Genomic DNA, 22,618 nt, shown 5'->3' with positions numbered 1-22,618 from the left:
GGTTGCAGCGAAAAGAATCTCCGCGCCTCCCCTGCTACTTGGCCCTCAGAACTGCGCCTTCTGCCGCTAGCGCTGTGAGATGGGAAGTTTAACATCACTTTGTCCACCAGGGCCCTGTGGTATTGCATCACTCTCATACCCCTTTCCTCTTCGGGAATGAGAGTGGAAAGGTTCTCCTTGTACCGTAAGTTAAGAAGGGTGAAAAACCCAGTATCCGTGTTGGAAAGAATGCGTCTAACACGAGGGTCACGAGAAAGGCAGCCTAACATGAAGTCAGCCATGTGTGCCAGTACGCAAGACATGTTGTCCTCGATAGGAAGATGACTTTCAGGATCCTCCTCCTCCACAGCCCATACACGCTGAACAGATGAGAGGCAAGCAGCATGGGTACCCTCTGCAGTGTGCCCAGCTGTCTCTTCCCCCTTCTCCTGCTCCTCCCCCTCCTCCTCCAAAACGCGCTGAGATATAGACATAAGGGTGGTCTGGCTATCAACCGACATACTGTCATCCCCCGTCTCCTGTATCAACCGCAAAGCGTCGGCCTTTATGCCTTGCAGCGAACTTCTCAGCAGGCATAGCAGCGGGATGGTAACGCTAATAATTGCAGCATCGCCGCTCACCATCTGGGTAGACTCCTCAAAGTTTCTGAGGACCTGGCAGATGTCTGCCATCCAGGACCACTCCTCGGTAAAGAATTGGGGAGGCTGACTACCACTATGCCGCCCATGTTGGAGTTGGTATTCCACTATTGCTCTACGCTGCTCATAGAGCCTGCCAACATGTGCAGCGTAGAATTCCACCATGTGGGCACGTCGCATAGCAGTCAGTGCTCTGGCAGATTAAACCGATGTTGCAGGGTCCTCAGGGTGGCAGCGTCCGTCGTGGACTTGCGGAAATGTGCGCAGACGCGGCGCTCCTTGCCGAGCAGGTCAGAGAAGTGCGAGTAGTTTTTCAGAAACCGCTGAACCACCAGATTGAAGACGTGGGCCAGGCATGGCACGTGTTTGAGGCTGCCAAGCTGCAGAGCCGCCACCAGGTTACAGACGTTGTCACACACGACCATGCTCGGTTGGAGGCTCAGCGGCGAAAGCCAGAGGTTGGTCTGCTCTGTCAGACCCTGCAACAGTTCAGGGCCATGTGTCTCTTGTCACCTAAGTCGAGTAGTTTCAGCACGGCCTGCTGACGCTTGCCCAGCGCTGTGCTGTGCTGCCGCGCCGTGCCACACTGACTGCTGGCGACGTGCTGCTCACACTTCTTAATTGAGAGGTAGAGGTTGCATAGGAGGAGGAGGAGGAGGAGGAGAGGGAGGGTTTAGAGGAGGTGGTATAGACCGCCGCAGATACCAGCACCGAGGTAGGACCCGCTATTCTGGGTGTGGGTAAGACGTGAGCGGTCCCAGGCTCTGACTCGGTCCCAGCCTCCACTAAATTCACCCAATGTGCCGGGAGATATAGTGGCCCTTCCCGCCAGTACTTGTCCACGTGTCCGTGGTTAAGTGGACCTTTCCAGTAACCATGTTGGTGAGGGCACGATTTATGTTGCGGGAGACGTGCTGGTGTGGGGCCGGGACAGCACACCGTAAAAAATAGTGGCGCGGGACCGCCGCCGCCATCATGTTTTTGAAAGCCTCCGTTTCCACAAGCCTGTACGGCAGCATATCCAGGCTGATTAATTTGGCAATGTGCACGTTTAAAGCTTGTGCGTGCATGGCGGCATATTTGCGCTTACGCTCCAACGCTTGCGATAGCTGAACGCTGCGCCGAGAGACATTGCTGGATGGGGTCGAGGACAGTGAAAGTGATGGTGTGGGTGCAGGCCGGGAGGCGCTCGTGCCTGTGTCCTGAGAGGGGGGGTTGGATCTGAGTGGCAGGTTGGGGCACAGAGGAAGAGGCAGTGATGCGACCTGGAGGCGGTGAACGGCCTTCGTCCCACCTTGTGGGGTGCTTGGCCATCATATGCCTGCGCATGCTGGTGGTGGTGAGGCTGGTAGTGGTGGCTCCCCGGCTGATCTTGGTGCGACACAGGTTGCACACCACTGTTCGTCGGTCGTCCGTGCTCTCACTGAAAAACATCCACACCTTTGAACACCTAGCCCTCTGCACGGAGGCTTGGCGCGAGGGTGTGCTTTGGGAAGCGGTTGGGGGATTCTTCACTCTGGCCCTGCCTCTACCCCTGGCCACCCCACTGCCTCTTCCAACCTTTCCTGCTGCTGCACTTGCCTCCCCCTCTGAAGACCTGTCCTCAGTAGGCTTAGCAAACCAGGTGGGGTCAGTCACCTCATCGTCCAGCTGCTCTTCCTCCGAATCCTCTGTGCGCTCCTCCCTCGGACTTACTGCCCTTACTACTACCTCACTGATAGACAACTGCGTCTCATCTTCATCATCCTCCTCCTCACCCACTGAAAGCTCTTGAGACAGTTGCCGGAAGTCCCGAGCCTCATCACCCGGACCCCCGGAACTTTTCAAAGGTTGGGCATCGGTCACGACAAACTCCTCAGGTGAGAGAGGAACCATTTTTTCCCACTCATGACAGGGACCCGAGAACAGTTCCTGGAAGTCTGCCTGTTCCTCAGAATATGTCATTTTCATGGAGTGAGGAGGCTGGGAGGAAGGAGGAGCAGCAGCCAGAGGATTCAGAGTTGCAGCAGTGGACTGCGTAGAAGACTGGGTGGCCGATACATTGCTGGATGCATTTTCTGCCATCCACGACAGGACCTGCTCACACTGCTCTGTTTGTAATAAAGGTCTACCATGTGGACCCATAAATTGTGACATGAAGCTGGGGACCCCAGAAACTTGCCTCTCTCCTAATCCTGCAGCAGCCGGCTGTGATTCACCTGGACCAGGAACTCGGGCTGTGCCCACACCCTCACTTGGACCTCCGTGTCCTCATCCGCGTCCTTGACCCTTACCCCTCATCATGGCAAATTACGAATAGAGCAGGGGCCAAATAAATTACCCCACTGTACAGCACTGACAACTGGGCCTTAATTTAAAGCACACAGAGACTTGTAGATAGCCGAGGCTCTATGCTGTGACTAGGAAAAAGTAACCCGCTGTCTCGCGCTGATACCTTGGGGTAATTTACTGCTCGCAGAGACTTGTAGATTATAGAGGCTGTGTGGAGTGCGAGAAGACTGTAAAGCCAGTGGATAGTGCTGGTAATTGCAGCGTTCTCAACCCCACCAACGGAAATGGTATTGTGGGACGCTCTGCACAGCGGCTGAGCTGAAATACTTTGCAGTGGCCCTGGTAATATTACAGTACTGTTTAGCGGTGAGACAGTGGTCTAATTCACTGCAGACAGAGAACTGTATAAATAATTATGGAATTATTTGCGTACACTTTCACGCTGACAGCCTAGCTGCGTAATACTGAAGCACTACAACTCCCAGCAGGCACCCAGTAAAATCCACACAGTCAGAGGTAGCCCTAAGAAGGACCGTTGCAGTTCTTGTAGACAGGATCCTACACTACCACTTTCCCTATGTCAGCAGCACTTTCCCTATACTCTGTATAATAGACTGCAGACTGAGAACGCTATAGCTGTAAAAGCCTGCACAGCCCGAGATGAAAAAAAAAATTTTGTGCAAAACTGTTCCCAGCCAGCCACAACAGTAATGCACACGGTCAGTTGTGGCCCTAAGAAGGACCGTTGGGGTTCTTGAAGATAGGGAAAGTGGTAGTGTAGGATTTCTATCTCAGCAGCACTTTCCCTATACTCTCCCAGTGTGTGTCTGAGGCGAGCTATCTAGGGTATATGACTTAAACTTTAAGGCCCCCTGTCCATGGACGTTATTTCGCCGTCAGTAAATCGCCGGCGAATCACATCGTCTGAAGCTTTCCATAGCATTGCTATGGAAAGCGCCGGCCCCATGTCCACGAGCAGAGAATCATTGCGATTCTCTGCTTGCGGCCGACAATTCGCAGCACGCTGCGAATTGCCGCGATCCTCCGTGGTCATTCAATCTGTCAGATAGGCTGACCGGCGGAGATTTGTCTGCGGCTCCTGCTCCCGGGCAACGCCCGTGGACAGGGGACCTAAGCCCCTTCTTTCACTTGCAAATTTTTAAGAGTTCTTCAAAACATGATACGGTATTTTAATTAGTACCAATGAAAACTGCAACTTGTGACACAAAAAAAACACTCGGCCAGCTATGTGAATGGGGAAATAAAATTCAGGATTTTTTTAAAAGTATGGAGGAGAAATGACCGCCCATTTACACGGGCCGACAGTTGTTTGGTTTTTACGTAACTCCAAGAGGTGAGCAATTTCCTGCTCAGTGCCCCGTTGGTGGTCGCGTATACATGGGGCTACCATCGCCCCAAATCGCTCTTTGCAGCGATGATTTGAGTGATAATCGCCTATGTAAAGATACCTTTAGGCCCAATGTCCACAGGCGGATTTGATTTGCGGAATCTGCACGGGGCACCCGCACTTCAATTTACACATGCAATGGAAGCCGTCCAATCTGCGGCCCGTCCGCAGCAAAGCAGGAGTTTTAAAAAAAACTATATTGCGCATGTGCGCCGCAACACTGGCTGTCAGTTCCGCACACGTCTGCAGTGGAGAAAAAAGAAGACGGGCACAGATACGCAGGGTCGCCGGCTGGGGCCAGGTTCAGATTCCACTGTGGACCTCCGCATTGGGAATCCGACCCGCCCATGGACTTGAGGCCTTAAGTTGTTTTCATGTAGCATTTCATGTTCAGCGCTGGTTCCACCCCAGGTTTCCATCTTCGGTGCAGAATGCTGTATAGGGACCGAAACCAGGATGGAGCCAGGACAGAACCTTACGGCTCAGTATGTGAGGAGGAGGAGACCTCTTTGGTCTGTATTTCGCATGGTTTCCATCCCTGTCAGTCTTTATAGCTGGATAGAAAAGCGCTGATGATGATGCTTTTCTATCCAGCTTTAAATGCTGACAGGGAATAAATGTAATTGGAGTTAAGTGGCCCTACTGAGATTCCTACACGGGGCCCCATCTACAAGGAATTAAAGATTTCATAAATGTTACAAATGGAAATGTTTATACGGTTAATTTGCTGTAGAACTAAACAGGAGCTGTAACTTATATGTGGACCTTGTAGAATTAAAGGGTAGCTGTCCCCTTCTATAAGCACCATAAACTAAGTATGATGCTTATAGGACAGGTCCTGCGGAGTCCCGGGATGTAATGTTTATACTTACCAGGCTCCCCGGGAAGTCAATGCTCCATCTATCAGCGTGACTCTTCATTCAGTCTGTGTGCGCACTCCCATAGAGAACAGTGGAGCGCGTGTGACAGCGTGGGAATGGGGAGTATATACATTACATCCCCGGACTTCGCCGGACCCGTCCTATAAGCATGTGTCTTAGTTTATGGTGCTTATAGGAGGGGACAAGTTCTCTTTAAAGAGTTTGTATGAGATGGGAATAATGGATCTGACTGTGCATGAGCTGTGATACCAAATTCAACATTCTGACATGAGTGGCGCTGTTTCTAGATAAAAAGGCCCTTTTATCCAAATCTCACACATCTTTCTTTCTTACTAGTATAAACCAGATGGCACACAGGATATATTTCTAAGGTTGTTTATTTCCAGTATATACTTTTATTATATCACTAGTATTATTACACTGTTTTCCTATCACTGTTGTTATAATATCACTAGTTTTATCATTCTACTATTATTATTCCATCACTATTATTACTATTATGTTATTGTTATTATAACGCTATTATGTTTTATATAAAGCTATCAGACTACTGCTAGAATCATTAGACCATTTTTACCCTATCACTAGTATTATAAGGTTACTGTTATTATCAGTGTACTATGTTGTTCTATAACTAATTCTAAGATGTCTAACCCTAACATTGTTGATCCAGAAGAAGGCGAAAAAACCCTGGACACATTCAGCCAATTGGTGACCAGGGAAAAATTCCTTCTTGACCCCGGGAAAAGGCGATCGGTCCTAGAACCCCGGATCAAAGCCCCTCACGCAATTACCAAATTCCTAGTTAGTATTATATTATAAATACTATTATATTATGATTTTAAGAGTATTATTACTATTATTTATATTACTAATATATTATTACTTTTGTGCTAATACTACTAATATTCTACTATTACTAATATCACACTATACCTAACCCTAACATTGTTGATCCAGAAGAAGGCGAAAAAACCCTGGACACATTCAGCCAATTGGTGACCAGGGAAAAATTCCTTCTTGACCCCGGGAAAAGGCGATCGGTCCTAGAACCCCGGATCAATATATATAAATACTATTATATTATCATTTTAAGATTACTATTATTCCTAATTACTAGTATTACACTATTATTACCTGCATGCTAATATCATTACGCCTCAATATTATTATATTATAAACCATAAACTACTATTATATTATTTTACAGCATTATTACTATTGTTTCTTATTACTATTACACTGTTATACTATCTATACTAATATTATTACTATTACATTGTTTATACAGAAGATAAGCATTTTTTATAATTATTACATCTCCTGAAACCATTAATACTATGAAACCATTAATCACTATGAGTGATATTACACTAACCCTAACGCTACAATTATTGATCCAGAAGAAGGCGAAAAAACCCTGGACACATTCAACCAATTGGTGACCAGGGGAAAATTCCTTCTTGACCCCGGGAAAAGGCGATCGGTCCTAGAACCCCTGGATCAAATCCCTTCCTACTATTATTGCTGATATTTTTATTATTCTACTATTAAAGGGGTTGTCCCGCGGCAGCAAGTGAGTCTATACACTTCTGTATGGCCATATTAATGCACTTTGTAATGTACATTGTGCATTAATTATGAGCCATACAGAAGTTATAAGAAGTTTTTCACTTACCTGCTCCGTTGCTAGCGTCCCCGTTGTCATGGTGCCGTCTAATTTTCGGCGTCTAATGGCCAAATTAGACGCGCTTGCGCAGTCCGGGTCTTCTTCTTTTTTCAATGGGGCTGCTCGTGCTGGATGCCGGCTCCGTGTAGCTCCGCCCCGTCACGTGCCGATTCCAGCCAATCAGGAGGCTGGAATCGGCAATGGACCGCACAGAAGCCCTGCGGTCCACCGAGGAAGAAGATGCCCGTGGCCATCTTCATCAGGTAAGTAAGAAGTCACCGGAGCGCGGGGATTCAGGTAAGCGCTCTCCGGTGTTCTTTTTTAACCCCTGGCGCCGAACGGGAAGGGGGGGGGGGGGTTGGAAAAAAAAAACCCGTTTCGGCGCGGGACAACCCCTTTAATTTATTTATTTTACTACAATTACTATTATAAAGATTATTATATTATTTTTACTATTGCTGATGTTACTGCAATAGTTCAGAGGTGGAGGGTGCTTCGCAGGATCGTCCACATGATGTTCTTCTTGCCCCACATGCGGGGGCTGCCGTGGCGGATGGAACGCTGCCTGATCCTGCTTCTTCTCAGTGACCGGTCCTGAATCCCTCTCAGTGGGTCAGATGGAACATCACTGCTGGATTCCTGGTCCTCTTCTTCCTCATCCTCAAGATCTTCTTCCTCTCTTTCCGCCTCATACTCAATGTTCTCCTCTTTTTCTTCCTCTCTTCCCCCCTCCATCTCTTCTTCCTCATCTTTTTTCTTCTCCTCTTCTTCCTCGTCTTCATCCTCCAGCCCTTCACATAGCATGCGAGCGATGGCTGCTCTTGCTCGCAGTGCCAACTCTGCCTTTGTTGGTCTTGGTCTTATGATTTCACGAGTTGGCCGATATTGTTTCTGGGCTTCAGGGTTTGTTGGCATGAGGCGCTTAAAAGAGAGTGGATCAGTAAATTGTGTGCTCAGGTGACTACATATATACATGTCCATGATAGCTGGCACGTTTACTCACCTCCTTCTTGAAGAGAGGGGACGGCAGGAGTTGCATACATTTTGTCACCAGTTGGAACTCCTCCGCCGACGTGACGCTGGCATAAGCTGAAGAGAGAGAACAAGCAGATAATGAGCTCAATCATGAATGTAGAGGAAGAGGCACAAAACTGACAAATAGATGTAACCTGCTCACTGCTCAGAATCTGACGTATAAAGGTCAGTTAGCAGCCATCCGTTCTCTCTATCTTCACCCTGTACTACATGGTCACCAGTTTCAATATCCAAACCCGCTGCAATTACCTATCCCCAGGACAATATGTTTTGGAGAAGCGGTTGTCCAGATGGGCCATCTCCTGCAATCTGAGCCCACCACTAAGATCAAGTTCACAACTGCAGGGTGCCTTGTGTTCTCACTGCACCGTCAGATATAAATGTGCCAAACTTATCCATCAGGATCCATTAACCCAACAGAGACCAAAAAAGCCTCCCTTCAGCCTCTGTCGGGGCAGTGTATCGCAGTACCATTTTTGAGGCATGGAATAGCATATTAGATAACACAAATCAATATACACACATATACAGAAATATATATCTGTATGTTTTATTAAATTGGAAGCCTATAAGCAACATATCCCAGTGTAATTCTATACATTGGAAGGTATACCAGCAGGATACTTGACTATATATACAATCTAATGTACAAACCCCTAAACATGGCTACACAACAAGACATAAAACCGAAAAAGAAAACACCTACCACACCATAATATAAAACAATATCTTTATTGTAATAAAACATTTATAAATAAAAATACATAACCAATGCAAGGGGGCGCCGCAGACGAAGGCAGCTGTTGGGCCAAAACGTATGTCGTGTACCCTAAAGCCCTCTTGCATGGGTTATTTCGCCCCCTGCCTACCCGTTATCCCAGCCCAGGGAATGCTATCCCTGACAACAGATGAGGAAGACAATGAAGAGTCCTACCTGATCCAAATCCGAAGCTGCTGGGCTCTGTAGTCCACATTGTCTCTGATAATCTGCATCACATCCAAAGCACAAAGAAAAAAGTGGTGAGAAAAGTTCTCTTAAAAGTCTTTCAATACATTATTACTGAGCTATGCTGCATATACAGAGTACTCATATACACAGAGAGCTATGCTGCATATACAGAGTACTCATATACACACAGAGCCATGCTGCATATACAGAGTACTCATATACACACAGAGCCATACTGCATATACAGAGTACTCATATACACAGAGCTATACTGCATATACAGAGTACTCATATACACACAGAGCTATGCCGCATATACAGAGTACTCATATCCACAGAGAGCTATGCCGCATATACAGAGTACTCATATCCACAGAGAGCTATGCCACATATACAGAGTACTCATATACACAGAGAGCTATGCTGCATATACAGAGTACTCATATACACAGAGAGCTATGCTGCATATACAGAGTACTCATATACACAGAGAGCTATGCTGCATATACAGAGTACTCATATACACAGAGAGCTATGCTGCATATACAGAGTACTCATATACACAGAGAGCTATGCTGCATATACAGAGTACTCATATACACAGAGAGCTATGCTGCATATACAGAGTACTCATATACACAGAGAGCTATGCTGCATATACAGAGTACTCATATACACACAGAGCCATGCTGCATAAACAGAGTACTCATATACACACAGAGCCATGCTGCATATACAGAGTACTCATATACACACAGAGCCATGCTGCATATACAGAGTACTCATATACACACAGCGAAAAGGATGTGAAAAGAACTGGTATGGAGGCGCAACACTCTAAGCTACTAGAAGATGTAGATCAAAGTCCAATGTGTGATGGTGAAAGCACTTCTTTTTTATTATTTTTTCAGAAATAAAGAACCAGCAATGGAATACGCGTTTCGGGGAAGAACCCCTTCGTCAGTTCGGCTGGATAGGACAACAGGATGCCTAGGGGTGACACGATTCCAAAGATGTATAGAATGTGTCGGAGGTCCTGTGTGCAGGAGGACAGGGGAGAGAAAAAAAATGCTTTAACACTCATATACACACAGCTATGCTGCATATACAGAGTACTCATATACAGAGCGCTATGCTGCATATACAGTACTTATTTCAGTTTTTCAGGACATTTGGTACATTAACCGGTAACATTAAAAACTATAACTTGTCCCACAAGAAAAAAAAAAGTGACAAAAAAATATATGACCGTTGCGACTCTTAGAAGGCGGAGACATAAAACATGAAAATGAAGAGGCAAATAATGTGTGTCCTCAAGGGGTTAAAGATGGGTTCCTGCTCTGTAAGACTGAGTGACCCTGTATTACATTATGCACAGTTATTAACATGAGCACCATGTAGTGCTACACTAATCTTGCTGGGGGCAGTCACCTGGTTATAGCTGTAGGATCCATGTAATCAACTCATCACCAGCAGGTCTGCGCTATGAAAGGAGGGAACGCTGTGAATGGCACTAGGGGGCGCTATCCTCATATAATCAGATCATGTTAGTATACAGGACGCCCACTGTTGTCGGAGTAGGAGAGCTGCTCAATGCCAATTGATTAAAGGAGATCCTTGAGCTCCCCCAGAAGTTTTGTGAAAGTGACTACAACCCCCTATGCATAACACATCTAAAATATGGGACCCCAGAAAATAAGCCGTGTATACCGCCCCAGCTCCACCCACAAGTACTTTGGGTTACATTACAGGGAAATAATACAACAGAGCCAGCAGGAAATTTCTAGAACTCTGAATTAAAGGGGTTGTGCCAAGTTATAAAGAGCCCCCACTTCACAGGATCCACAGGGTAACTTTATGATCATTGGGGGCCCGACTGCTGGGAAACCCACCGATCCCAAGAACACAGTTCTGGTCAGTCCCTGAGTGAATGGAGCAATCGGACCCCCACTGATAATTTGGGATAACTTTATAACTTGGCACAACCCCTTAGAACAGTGTTTCCCAACTCCAGTCCCCAAGGCACCCCAACAGGTCATGTTTTCAGGATATCCTATAGTGAGAACGCCTGTTGGAATGTCTGAGGCACTGATAATAATCATATCATCTGTGCAATACTGAGGAAATCCAGAAAACATGACCTGTTGGGGGGCTTGAGGACCAAAGTTGGGAAACACTGTCTTAATATATAGAAGAGACATCATTCCATTACCTGAAATCACGCAGAAACGTGCAGGTGTCCGTCGTCACTCACTGCTGAGCTCTAACAGACTGAGCACAAGTGACAGTTGGAATGATCTGGAATATGATTTCTCCAGCAGGCTTTGGGGTATTTTGCCGCTTCCGAATTGTGCAGACATCATCAAACCAGGTCAGACACCAATGCTGGTCTAAAACTGGGAGAGTCTCTACAATGTGTAGAGGCTCAAGCCTTTTATTATAACACATGACAACCGCCCTTCAATGGGCGTGCAACAGATTACATCAGTAACATATAAGATTCTCATTTGTCGGATCATATAGAATCCCCCACCTCTCTGCCCACCTCTCTGCCCACCCTCTCTCACGTCCGCCATAGTATGGACTTTGTCTTCTTTAGCATGAAGTCAGCTCCGTGTAGTGATGAATCATTGTTTAACTAGCTTGTGTGAAAGAGTGGAAGGGGGCTAGGTAAACACTCAGTGTTAAACACAGGATATACACGACACTATGGCCCTTAACTCTTAGAGGTCTCTTGTGTAACTTCTATGTACTTAACTAACATTTACATCAGACATCCATTGTCTAGCAAATACTATGATTAGATTGTGTGTGTGTCCTTTAAACTCCTCAGAGCTTAGAGTCATTACAACAGCAAAATACATTTGGGTTATATTAATCGATAGACATTTTATAAATAATCATCATGTCTATCACAATCCCCCCTTAAAATGTCTATCCTCTAATTCTCTATCTAATTTTCACAGTTTTCTGCGCATGAGCCTATAACTGGAGCGCGTTGAAGGTTCGTTTTAGAGTCTTCAAGGGGGTGTAGGACTTGTCCACTCCTTCTGGGGATGCATTCAGCAAACTCATGGTGGGGGCGGCTTTTCCAGCATCAGTTTCACAGGTCTCTCTGACACAGGGGATAACACAGCAGACTAGAACAGAAAAGATAATCAGTTCACATACAACAGCGACGCCCGTCTGTGCCAGGATCCTTTACCACCCGCTCATCCATGGCGAGTGCTGGTCCCAAAAGTTAGCTCTTTTTAGTCAGTGCGGTCAGCTTCTTAATGGCAAGTGCGTCTTTACCCGCGGGTCACGTGTCGTCTAGGATGTAGGTACAACAAGTCTCCCCTATCATCTTTACAGACACTCCCCTTTTTAGCTAAAGTCATATCTAAGGTCATTCTATTTTGAAAAAGTCATAGTCGAGGTAGGTCCTATTGGTCGACTAGTCCCTATAAGGCGTCTCTAGTATAATTTATAAACCACTGCTAACTATAAAAAACATAATTAATCCAATCAACGTGTCAGAACCAGCAATTCTCGGGGGCCCCGTGCCCACACCACCGGTCCTGCCACCCGGGTTACAGGAGTGCGGCGTAGGGGAGCCCCGGTTCTTGTGATCTCCCCGGGCCGCTGTCAGACTGGTCGCCGCCGGGTTGCTAGGGAGGCAGCAGGTGCTTCTCTAGGCACTTGACTACCAGGCTGGCTTCCCTAGTAACTGTCTGTGCTGCAGACTGGGGGTGTGTCCCCAGCACCTCCCTGATTAGCCCTGCTGCTGTCAGGCTCCCCGCCCCTATCGGCTTCTGGGGCGGGAGCGCTGACAGCATTTAAAAAGGTGTGTTTTCCTTTCAGCCCTTGCCAGTGTTAGTTTGGTCTTCCAGCTGCACCCGCGTATTCTTTTGACTCCTGTTTGTGACCCCGGCTTTCCTGACCTCTGCTTTTGGACCTTGACTACGTTTTTGCCTGACCCCCCTGTACTGCGTACCCTCCTGTTGCCGACCCGGATTGTCTGACCATTCTACCGTTGTTTGTCTTCAGTGTCTGTTTGTCTTCCCGTGTCCCGCTTCCCTAGTGAGGGTAGGGACCGCCGCCCAGTTGTCGCCCTGGGGGTTAGCCCAGGGGGGCAAGTAGGCAGGGACAGGGGTTGCGGGATATCTCAGGGACCCCCATATCCCGGACACGGTCCTGACAGTAACACTGGCCGAACGAAGGTCAGACCCTTGCATCCGCCCGGCAACTCTGAACCCCTCGATGGAGGCCATGGCAGCTTTAGCGAACCAGGTCCAGTTCCTTACGAACCTTGCCCAGGACCTAACAGCCCGCTTGCAGCGACAGGAACAAGCGGCAGCTGCAGGTCCCATGCAGCCCCCTTCCGCTCCAGGAACAATGACAGAACCTCGAGCCACGCTTCCGGATTGTTTCTCCGGAGAGAGAAGTCAGTTTTTCGCATTTAGAGAGAGCTGCAAGCTCTACTTTGATCTCCGCCCCCACTCCTCTGGTACTGAATACCAGAAAGTGGGAATTGTAATTACCCGCCTGAGGGGAGAGCCCCAAAATTGGGCTTTCTCATTACCTGCTGGCTCTCCCGCCCGACTATCCCTTGACGCCTTTTTTTCCGCCTTGGGTCAAATTTATGACGAACCCGACCGTGCCGGCTACGCAGTCTCCAAGCTTCTGGCCCTGCGCCAGGGTTGCAAGATGGCGGAGGACTACTGTTCCCAATTCCGCCAGCACTGTACAGAATCCGGGTGGAATGATGCCGCCCTAAAAGACCTATTTTTGACCGGTCTGTCTGAGGGTCTTAAGGACCTACTCGTGGCCCACCCGGAGCCAAGAACCCTGGAGCAAGCCATGTCGCTGGCTATTCGGGCTGACCGACGTTTGAGGGCCAGACACGCCGCTCGGACCACTCCACTCCCCACGCCCACTTCTTCTACTGACCCGACTTTTCCACCTCCCACCACCGAGGCCATGGAGCTGGGAGCCATGAACCCCAAGCAACGACGGGAAAATCGCCTGAAGAAGAACCTCTGCTTCTACTGTGGGGAGCCGGGTCACCGCATTGCAACCTGCGCCAAGAAGCCATGGCAGGGAAAACGTCCGCTCCTAGGCAGTTGTCCGGAGGACTGTCTAGGAGCCAAGGTACTCCCTGTGTTGTCCAAAATGTTATTGCCTTGCACCCTAGAATTCCATTCTTTCCACCGTACTGGGCAAGCCTTCGTTGATTCTGGGGCTGCTGCTAATTTCGTTAACTTTAATTTCGTTGCTCAACTGTCCGGGGTTCTGTTACGTTTAGAGACTCCGATTCTTGTTTCAGGAGTGGACTCCACTCCACTGCAAGCAGGGGTAGTTAATCTGGTTACCCCCGAGGTAAGGTTTACTATAGGAGCCCTACATGTTGAAACCTGCACATTTCTGGTGATGAGAGATTTGTCTGTGGACGTCGTCCTAGGTCTCCCCTGGCTCCGGGAGCACAACCCGGTAGTAAATTGGGACACGTTGGAACTGGTAGAGTGGGGTCCCCGCTGTGCCAACCACCTATGTCCGGTGGAGGTGGGGATCTCCACCTGCGAGGGGATTCCCCTACCAGATTACCTCTCCGAGTTCTCGGATGTCTTCTCCAAGCAATTATCTGAAGCCCTGCCCCCTCATAGGGAATGGGACTGTAAAATCGATTTGATTCCTGGGGCCAAACTTCCTAAGGGCCGCATTTATAATGTTACGGTTCCAGAGAGAGAATCCATGAGGGACTATATCCAGGACAGCTTGGCCAAGGGGCACATCCGGCCCTCAGAATCCCCGGTGGGTGCCGGGTTTTTCTTCGTCGAGAAAAAGGATGGGGGTCTCCGGCCCTGTATTGACTATAGAGAGCTAAATAAGATCACAGTCAGAAACCAGTATGCCCTTCCGCTCATTCCTGACCTCCTCAACCAGGTCGCTGGTGCCCAATGGTTTTCTAAACTTGATCTCAGGGGGGCATACAACCTCATTCGCATTCGGGAGGGGGATGAGTGGAAAACTGCCTTCAATACGCCTCTCGGTCATTTTGAATACCTAGTAATGCCTTTTGGCTTGTGTAACGCCCCCACCATTTTTCAGGGGTACATGAATTCTGTGTTTCAGGATATCATGGGGGTGTTTGTCGTTGTATATCTAGACGACATTCTGATTTTTTCCTCCGACTTGCCGAGTCACCGTACTCATGTTCAAACCGTGCTAGCTCGACTCAGACATAACAAGCTGTTTGCTAAGCTCGAGAAATGTGTTTTTGGGGTACAAAAGATATCATTCTTGGGGTATATCATCACGCCATGCGACTTCCAGATGGATCCTGGGAAGGTGAAAGCCATCACGGAGTGGGCCCGGCCAGGTACCTTGAAAGCTCTTCAACGCTTCCTCGGCTTCGCCAATTACTATCGCAAGTTCATCAAAGACTTCTCCGTGGTGGCTAAACCTCTAACGGACCTCACCAGAAAGGGAGCAGATGTGAGTACCTGGTCTTCTGAGGCTCTGAGGGCCTTCGATAACCTAAAGGCGGCGTTCTCTTCAGCGCCTGTCCTGGTACAACCGGATCTGTCCTGCCCATTTGTGGTGGAGGTAGATGCCTCAGAGTTTGGTGTGGGAGCGGTACTGTCCCAAGGGCCCTCCACACTCACTAACCTTAGACCGTGTGCCTATTTTTCTAGAAAGTTCTCTTCCACTGAACGGAACTACGATATAGGCAACCGGGAATTGCTGGCTATTAAGTGGGCTTTTGAGGAGTGGAGGCATTTTTTGGAAGGAGCTCGTCACCAGATCACGGTACTCACAGACCATAAAAACCTCACCTATTTAGATTCCGCTAAGAGGGTAAATGCTCGGCAAGCCCGCTGGGCCTTGTTTTTCTCTCGGTTCAATTTTGTTGTTACCTATAGACCCGGTTCTAAAAATGTCAAGGCAGACGCCCTGTCTAGGAGTTTTGGTTCTCCGGAACCTTCCGAGTCTGAGCCTGAGAGCATTCTCTCTCCTGGAGTGGTCCTCGCTGCTGTCTCCTCCGACCTTTCACCTCTCATACACGCTGCTCAACAATCCGCCCCTGAAGCCCTTCCGGAAGGCAAATTTTTTGTTCCGTTGTCACTGAGATTGAAAGTGTTAGAGGAGACACATGCTTCAGTCCTAGCTGGACACCCCGGTATCAGGGGTACACTAGAGTTAGTATCCAGACTCTATTGGTGGCCGCACATGGCCAGGGATGTACGGTTATTTGTGTCCGCGTGCCCGGTTTGCGCAAGGGGGAAGAATCTCAGGAGACGTCCTGAGGGTCCTCTTCTTCCCTTGCCCATTCCGTCCAGGCCATGGTCCCATTTGTCCATGGATTTTATTACTGATCTGCCATCCTCGCTGGGGAATACGGTCATTTGGGTCATAGTTGACCGTTTTTCTAAAATGTCACATTTCGTTCCGCTTTGCAAGTTACCTAACGCCAAACTTCTGTCTGAAATGTTCATCAAGGAGATTGTTCGGCTACATGGGGTCCCCGAGGATATTGTGTCAGATAGAGGGGTACAGTTCGTCGCTCGCTTCTGGCGAGCTTTTTGTAAAAACCTAAATGTCAATTTGTCTTTTTCCTCCGCCTTCCATCCCGAGAGTAACGGACAAACAGAACGGATGAATCAAGAACTTATCCAGTACCTGCGACTTTTTGTCTCTGATAACCAGTTTCAGTGGGCCAACTACCTGCCTCTCGCCGAATTTGCTATTAACAACCATGTTAACTCATCATCTCAAGTGTCACCTTTTTTTTGTAACTATGGGTTCCATCCCCGATTCTCGCTTTCTACTCCCCTTGTCTCGAACAATCCGGCCGCTGACATATCCTCTGAGGAACTGTGCACAGTTTGGGCCCAGGTTCGTAAGAACCTTCAGGGCTCCCAAGAGAAGCTACGTAAATACTCTGAGAAAAGATGTACTATCTCGGCACCTTTTGTGGTCGGGGAGCAGGTTTTATTGTCATCCAAAAATCTGAGACTTAAGGTTCCCTCCCTGAAACTTGCTCCTCGGTTCATTGGCCCATTTACTGTGTCGCAGGTTATCAACCCGATGTCATATAAGTTGTCACTTCCGGACTCCTGGAAGGTCCACAAGGTTTTTCATAAAAGCTTGCTTAAAAAATACGTGACTCCAGTTCTACCCACCCAGAACCCGCCCCCTCCTTCTTTGGTACAGGGGGAACTGGAGTATGAAGTAGAAAGGCTTGTTGACGCCCGACGGGTTAGAGGTGTACTGCAGTACCTGGTCCACTGGAGTGGATTTGGCCCTGAGGATAGGACGTGGGTCCCTGCCAGGGACGTTCATGCCCCACGCCTAGTCCGATCATTCCACAGGGCCTTCCCGCTCAAGCCCGCTCCTGGCCATGGGGGTCCGGTGTCCCCCCGTAGAAGGGGGGGTACTGTCAGAACCAGCAATTCTCGGGGGCCCCGTGCCCACACCACCGGTCCTGCCACCCGGGTTACAGGAGTGCGGCGTAGGGGAGCCCCGGTTCTTGTGATCTCCCCGGGCCGCTGTCAGACTGGTCGCCGCCGGGTTGCTAGGGAGGCAGCAGGTGCTTCTCTAGGCACTTGACTACCAGGCTGGCTTCCCTAGTAACTGTCTGTGCTGCAGACTGGGGGTGTGTCCCCAGCACCTCCCTGATTAGCCCTGCTGCTGTCAGGCTCCCCGCCCCTATCGGCTTCTGGGGCGGGAGCGCTGACAGCATTTAAAAAGGTGTGTTTTCCTTTCAGCCCTTGCCAGTGTTAGTTTGGTCTTCCAGCTGCACCCGCGTATTCTTTTGACTCCTGTTTGTGACCCCGGCTTTCCTGACCTCTGCTTTTGGACCTTGACTACGTTTTTGCCTGACCCCCCTGTACTGCGTACCCTCCTGTTGCCGACCCGGATTGTCTGACCATTCTACCGTTGTTTGTCTTCAGTGTCTGTTTGTCTTCCCGTGTCCCGCTTCCCTAGTGAGGGTAGGGACCGCCGCCCAGTTGTCGCCCTGGGGGTTAGCCCAGGGGGGCAAGTAGGCAGGGACAGGGGTTGCGGGATATCTCAGGGACCCCCATATCCCGGACACGGTCCTGACACAACGTTTATTTACCCTAATGACCAGGAAAATGGACTCGATTCTAGTTTTAACTTGGTCTCTAATTTTTTAAACTTGTCAGGTACCCCCCTTGGCTATCCTATGACGTCAATTTATACGTGTAGATCAAAACTACCACCAGGGGTCTCTCTTCTCGCTCTAGCATAAAGTAGTGTGCACAGGCACGCACGGTGTGAGACTCCCTAATCTTCACCCACACCAATGTCCCTCCTGGAGATAGTCCTAATGGTGAACACGTCCAGGTCGCCTCACCCTTGTGTCAGGGTTTTCCCACTGCCCGTAAGTCCCTACTCCTAGGAGGGGGGGGGATCCCTACCTCACCTCAGAGGGAGGCCATGGATTCCCTGGGCTCATTTCCGGGCATCCATACCCTCTATCTGTACAAGTTAACACCCCACAGGGTGTGCCCTCGCCGGAACCTAAGGTCTTCTGCACTATCCCTAGGCAAATGGGAATTCCACTGACAATCCATCTTAGGAGATCGGGGCAGGCACAGTACTAGTACATTTCTCCTTTTCTTTGGTAGCGTATGTGGTTGGCATTATCGGAACTGGCTCTTCATCTTTTTCAAACAAGGGAAACATTGCTGAGTTCCCCAAAAATCTCCCTCCACCCTGCCTAATTGCCTGGCAGGTGTAGTTTCCAGGGTAGTCAGTAATACTCTCTCCGTTGCAAAACACTTAAGTAGTTATAGAGTATTCCTTCTTCCATTTCTCACGGACAGTGTAATTAGCGGAAATGTTCGTGAAGAGACTAATAAACCACTCTTCAGCATCTACAGGGAGATTTAGGGGGACCATCCCCGAGTGTAGTCGGGCACTACCGCGCAGGCAACAGTTAGACTTGTTGCTCCTGTTAGCATTGTACCTCATCAACTCCAACCAGAGATTCTGGTCAGAGTAGCCAGTCGCTACTGTCAAGGTGTCCTCAAAGGTAGGGTCGGCTATGATCATCATGTTCGTCAAGGTCTTTATCTTACGGCGGAGGGGGTTAATTATGGGCACGGGACTAAGTGAAGGCTTCCATTCGGGTGCATCTACCATACCCCTTATTTTAAACTTCCCTAAGGGATCTATCCTCCCGTACCGGTATGTCCCCAGACTATAAGTCTCCCCTGTCCCCCGGGCTTGGATCTCCCATGGTTAGTGTAACAACCGCATTAAAACCAAGCAGCATACTAAGTTCAGCCTTCCAATACCTGCTGTCCTTATTACTCTCAAGGAGGGTTATACGACTAATTAGGGATTTCCCGCTCTTATTTTTCTTATTTAAGGCACTTCGCGGTTTATAGCACCAGTCTATTCCTGTGTTACATCCCACTAATCCCCGATAACGGCAGTCTTCTCCCCAGACGTTATCAGTGGTGCAAACGTATTGTATTCCCCGGGTATATAAGTCATATAACCAGCTGGACTGAGCTAAATCTGGCCTGCGGTGGGATCTTGTGCCTAGACACGGGACCACAGTACAATAGCCGAAGGAATATGCAGCTACTTGAGCATTGGACGAGTTATACTAGAAGGTAACCATACCCTCATATTCTTCCGACTAAGGATTCCAGTTGCCACCCTCCTCTCTCACTAGCCCTAACCAGAGTAATGTCTTTGGCACAACTAAGATTGGTCTCCCGGATCTGAAGCTTTCTTACAGTATGAAGCATGGATCCATGTAAGTCTTTCGGCTAGTTTCACAGCTGTGGCAGTAGTCAGAAGCACCTGGTAGGGGCCATCAAATCAGGGTTCAAGAGGGTGCTTCCTGAGGAACTTCTTGACGCACACCCAATCCCCAGGCTGCAAGATATGTGTCCCAGTGTCTGCCTCTGAGTCTGGAAGAGAACACCTGTGCATAGGCTTTGGTTAGTTCTTTAACAACGGAAATCACATACTTGGTCAACACATCAGATTGTAATTGTAACCACTGAGGATAGTAAAGACCTAGCCTTGGGGCTAGCCCAAACAATCTCGTAGGGAGATAATGTATAATCCCCCCTGGGTTCATATCTAACACTGTATAAGGCTATTGGATGACAGTCTTTCCAAAGTGGCGTCATTTTTAAGTATCTTACTTTTTAGCGTGCCACTACGTCTCTCCACCTTTCCACTACTCTAAAGGTGGTACAGTATGTAAAAGGCCTGGGATACACCCAGAGCAGACATGACATGTTACATTCACCTGCGAAGTTTATACCTCTGTCTGACTCTGAATCACTTCTGGTACCCCATATTCACAGTTTACCTCGTTCATGAGCTTCTTTGCAGTTACCTACTTGTTTGCCTTGGTAACAGGGTCAGCCTCCAACCTGCAAAGACATCAACAACAACAAGCACGTATTCATACTTCCCAACAAGTGGGAGCTGAACGTAGTCAATTTGCAATCCCTGAAATGGGTAGAGTGGTCCAGGCAAGTGTGGTGTGGCAAATTTACTTCTGCCCTGACTTACCCATGGCATAGATCATGCTAAACCGGACAAATGATGCAGCAGCTACAGAGAACCCAGAAGTCGCCCAACCTCTTTCAAGCGTCGTCGTCAGTGCTGCTTTACTAGGTGGGTCTTTGCGTCCATCAGCTGGGCCATCATGGGATACAGGAACTGTGGTGGGCAAGTGCTGTTGACCGTTCACCACACGCTGTCCTGTTTCTGCTGCTCCCATATTAGTCCATTTATTCTTTTCTTCCTTGCTGGCTTGTAACTGTAAAAGTCTTTAGCATATCAAAGTCCAAATTTTTGTCAATGTCCAAAGTTTCTACCACTGACTCATGCTGTCAGTATCTTTTCTTCTTTCTTCCACGGCTTGAGGGCCGCTGCCTTTGCTATGCTGTCAGCGAGGGTGTCGTCTCTCGCCTCTCCAGAGTAGGAATCGGTGCGAACTCTCAACTTTGTCAGGTAGAAGCAGGGCCTCCATGCGACTCTGTACCGCTGCACCATTCTCAATTGGTTGTCCTGCTAAGGTAAAAAAACTGTCTGGCCTTCCATATTAGGCCGTAATCATGAGCTATGCCAAATGCATACCAGGAGTCAGTGTAAAGGGTTGCCGTCTTACCTCTCGCCACTCTACACGCCTCAGTGAGGGCCTTCAATTCCGCTTCTTGTACTGAGACATGCGGAGGCAGAGCTTCTGCTTCTAGGACATCTTGTTGTGTGACCACTGCATATCCGATGTGGAGTCATCAATCCTCACCCTGGTACCATCTGCAAAAAGCTCAACATATGCATTATCAACAGAGGTTCTGGTTACTGTTTGCATATCTGCAGTTTCTTACTGTATTAGTACTAAATAATCATGCTGATGTTCTATTTCACATGGCTCGGAATCTTGTTATCTTATTCCATTTATTTATTTATTTATTTTTTTTTCCAAACCCAATCGCTGATCTACAACACCTAGATCATCTATGACCCATATCACCTATGCCTCCCCCCTTTTGAACAGGAATACTCAATGGAAAAAGAGTCATTGCGTTCAAACTAGTAAACCAAGAGGCACAAAAACAAGCACTTTGTAGGTCAAGGTGACATTGTATACAGCGAAGTCTGAGGGAAAATCTCCTTACAAAAATTTTTTTTTTTTTCCTTCAGGTCGCAGTTAGCATTTTTTAACACAAGGGGGCGCCACACGATTCAAATTTTACGTCACCCAGTGTAATAGTATTTCAGGGTATGGCCAGCGTTTAGCTTTTACTCTCCTGTCGGAATATAATTATAGCTTCAGTGTAAACTGACACTAGAATATACCAAAGACTTAAAGAAAAACTAAAGAATACGGATGAATTAACATCCTACTCTGGGCAATTCAGTCCCTCTTTCTTCACATAAAAAGTAAAATTACTTCACCAAATTGCATGAAAAAGTTTGCTGGGTGACTATAGTGAAATTATTCCATCTGTAGGAGCCTTCCATAACATCATCTGTCTGAGTATCCATTGGAGAAGCGGGTAGTGGAAAACAGAGCCCCTGGGAACATGAGAGAGCGTCCCCTGTCATGTATTCCTGGTCTCTGCCCCCCATGCATCAACTCCCATCTTTTATGCACTATAAACCAGCTTAGTCATCTACTATGTCCCAAGCTGCATCTTCACAAAGGTTTGTTTCCCTGAACTTATCACACATCCAAAGTGGCCACATCTTGGAGCGTAACAAAGTCTGGTCAAACAAAACCTTACTTCAGACAATCATGATGTTAGCACTGGATACAGTGGCATTGGGGAATATAGGCCTCCCAAATGCAGCAAAATGGCCGCCAGAAGCGGAAAGGGGCGGGGCTACAGATCTCCCAGGTGAGGCAAAATGGCCGCTGGAGGAATGGGCGGGCCCAGGAGTAGCAGCACTTCCAGGTGAGGCAAGATGGCCGCTGGAGGAATGGGCGGGCCCAGGAGTAGCAGCACTTCCAGGTGAGGCAAGATGGCCGCTGGAGGAATGGGCAGGCCCAGGAGTAGCAGCACTTCCAGGTGAGGCAAGATGGCCGCTGGAGGAGGAAGGGGCGGGGCCAGGTCCTGTCCCGGATGGGGAGGGACCGGAAGTAACATCACACACCCTGAAAGTGAGCACATGGGGGGAAGTAACTTCAGGGTGGGGGCAGGCCTCACTACCTTTACTGCAGAGTCACACTATGTTGGATTGTAAACATTGCAAGCACGGCCGCCATTACAGGGAGGGGCT

At 48.4% G+C, this 22,618-nt stretch overlaps 1 protein-coding gene across 10 annotated transcripts in view; it reads right to left on the bottom strand.

Moving 5' to 3' along the window:
• Positions 1-22,618, bottom strand: part of LOC136576366 (uncharacterized) — a 202,035-nt gene that overhangs the window by 133,584 nt on the left and 45,833 nt on the right. For 5 of the 10 annotated variants that reach the window (XM_066575591.1, XM_066575593.1, XM_066575589.1 and 2 more), the window contains 3 exons: positions 8,837-8,889; positions 7,871-7,956; positions 5,560-7,788 (listed from right to left, as the gene is read on the bottom strand). In XM_066575591.1, coding sequence (XP_066431688.1) covers positions 7,345-7,788; positions 7,871-7,956; positions 8,837-8,889 — 583 coding nt within the window. In that variant the 3' untranslated portion in view covers positions 5,560-7,344. Of the gene's footprint in view, positions 1-5,559; positions 7,789-7,870; positions 7,957-8,836; positions 8,890-11,063; positions 12,352-19,608; positions 19,800-20,147; positions 21,359-22,618 lie in introns of those variants that run through there. The other 5 variants (XM_066575594.1, XM_066575595.1, XM_066575596.1 and 2 more) reach the window with 5 other exon arrangements.

Source organism: Eleutherodactylus coqui, chromosome 8 (genome assembly GCF_035609145.1).
Source record: "Eleutherodactylus coqui strain aEleCoq1 chromosome 8, aEleCoq1.hap1, whole genome shotgun sequence".
Classification (NCBI taxonomy): domain Eukaryota; kingdom Metazoa; phylum Chordata; class Amphibia; order Anura; family Eleutherodactylidae; genus Eleutherodactylus; species Eleutherodactylus coqui.
This window is presented reverse-complemented; position numbering and strand designations above follow the sequence as displayed.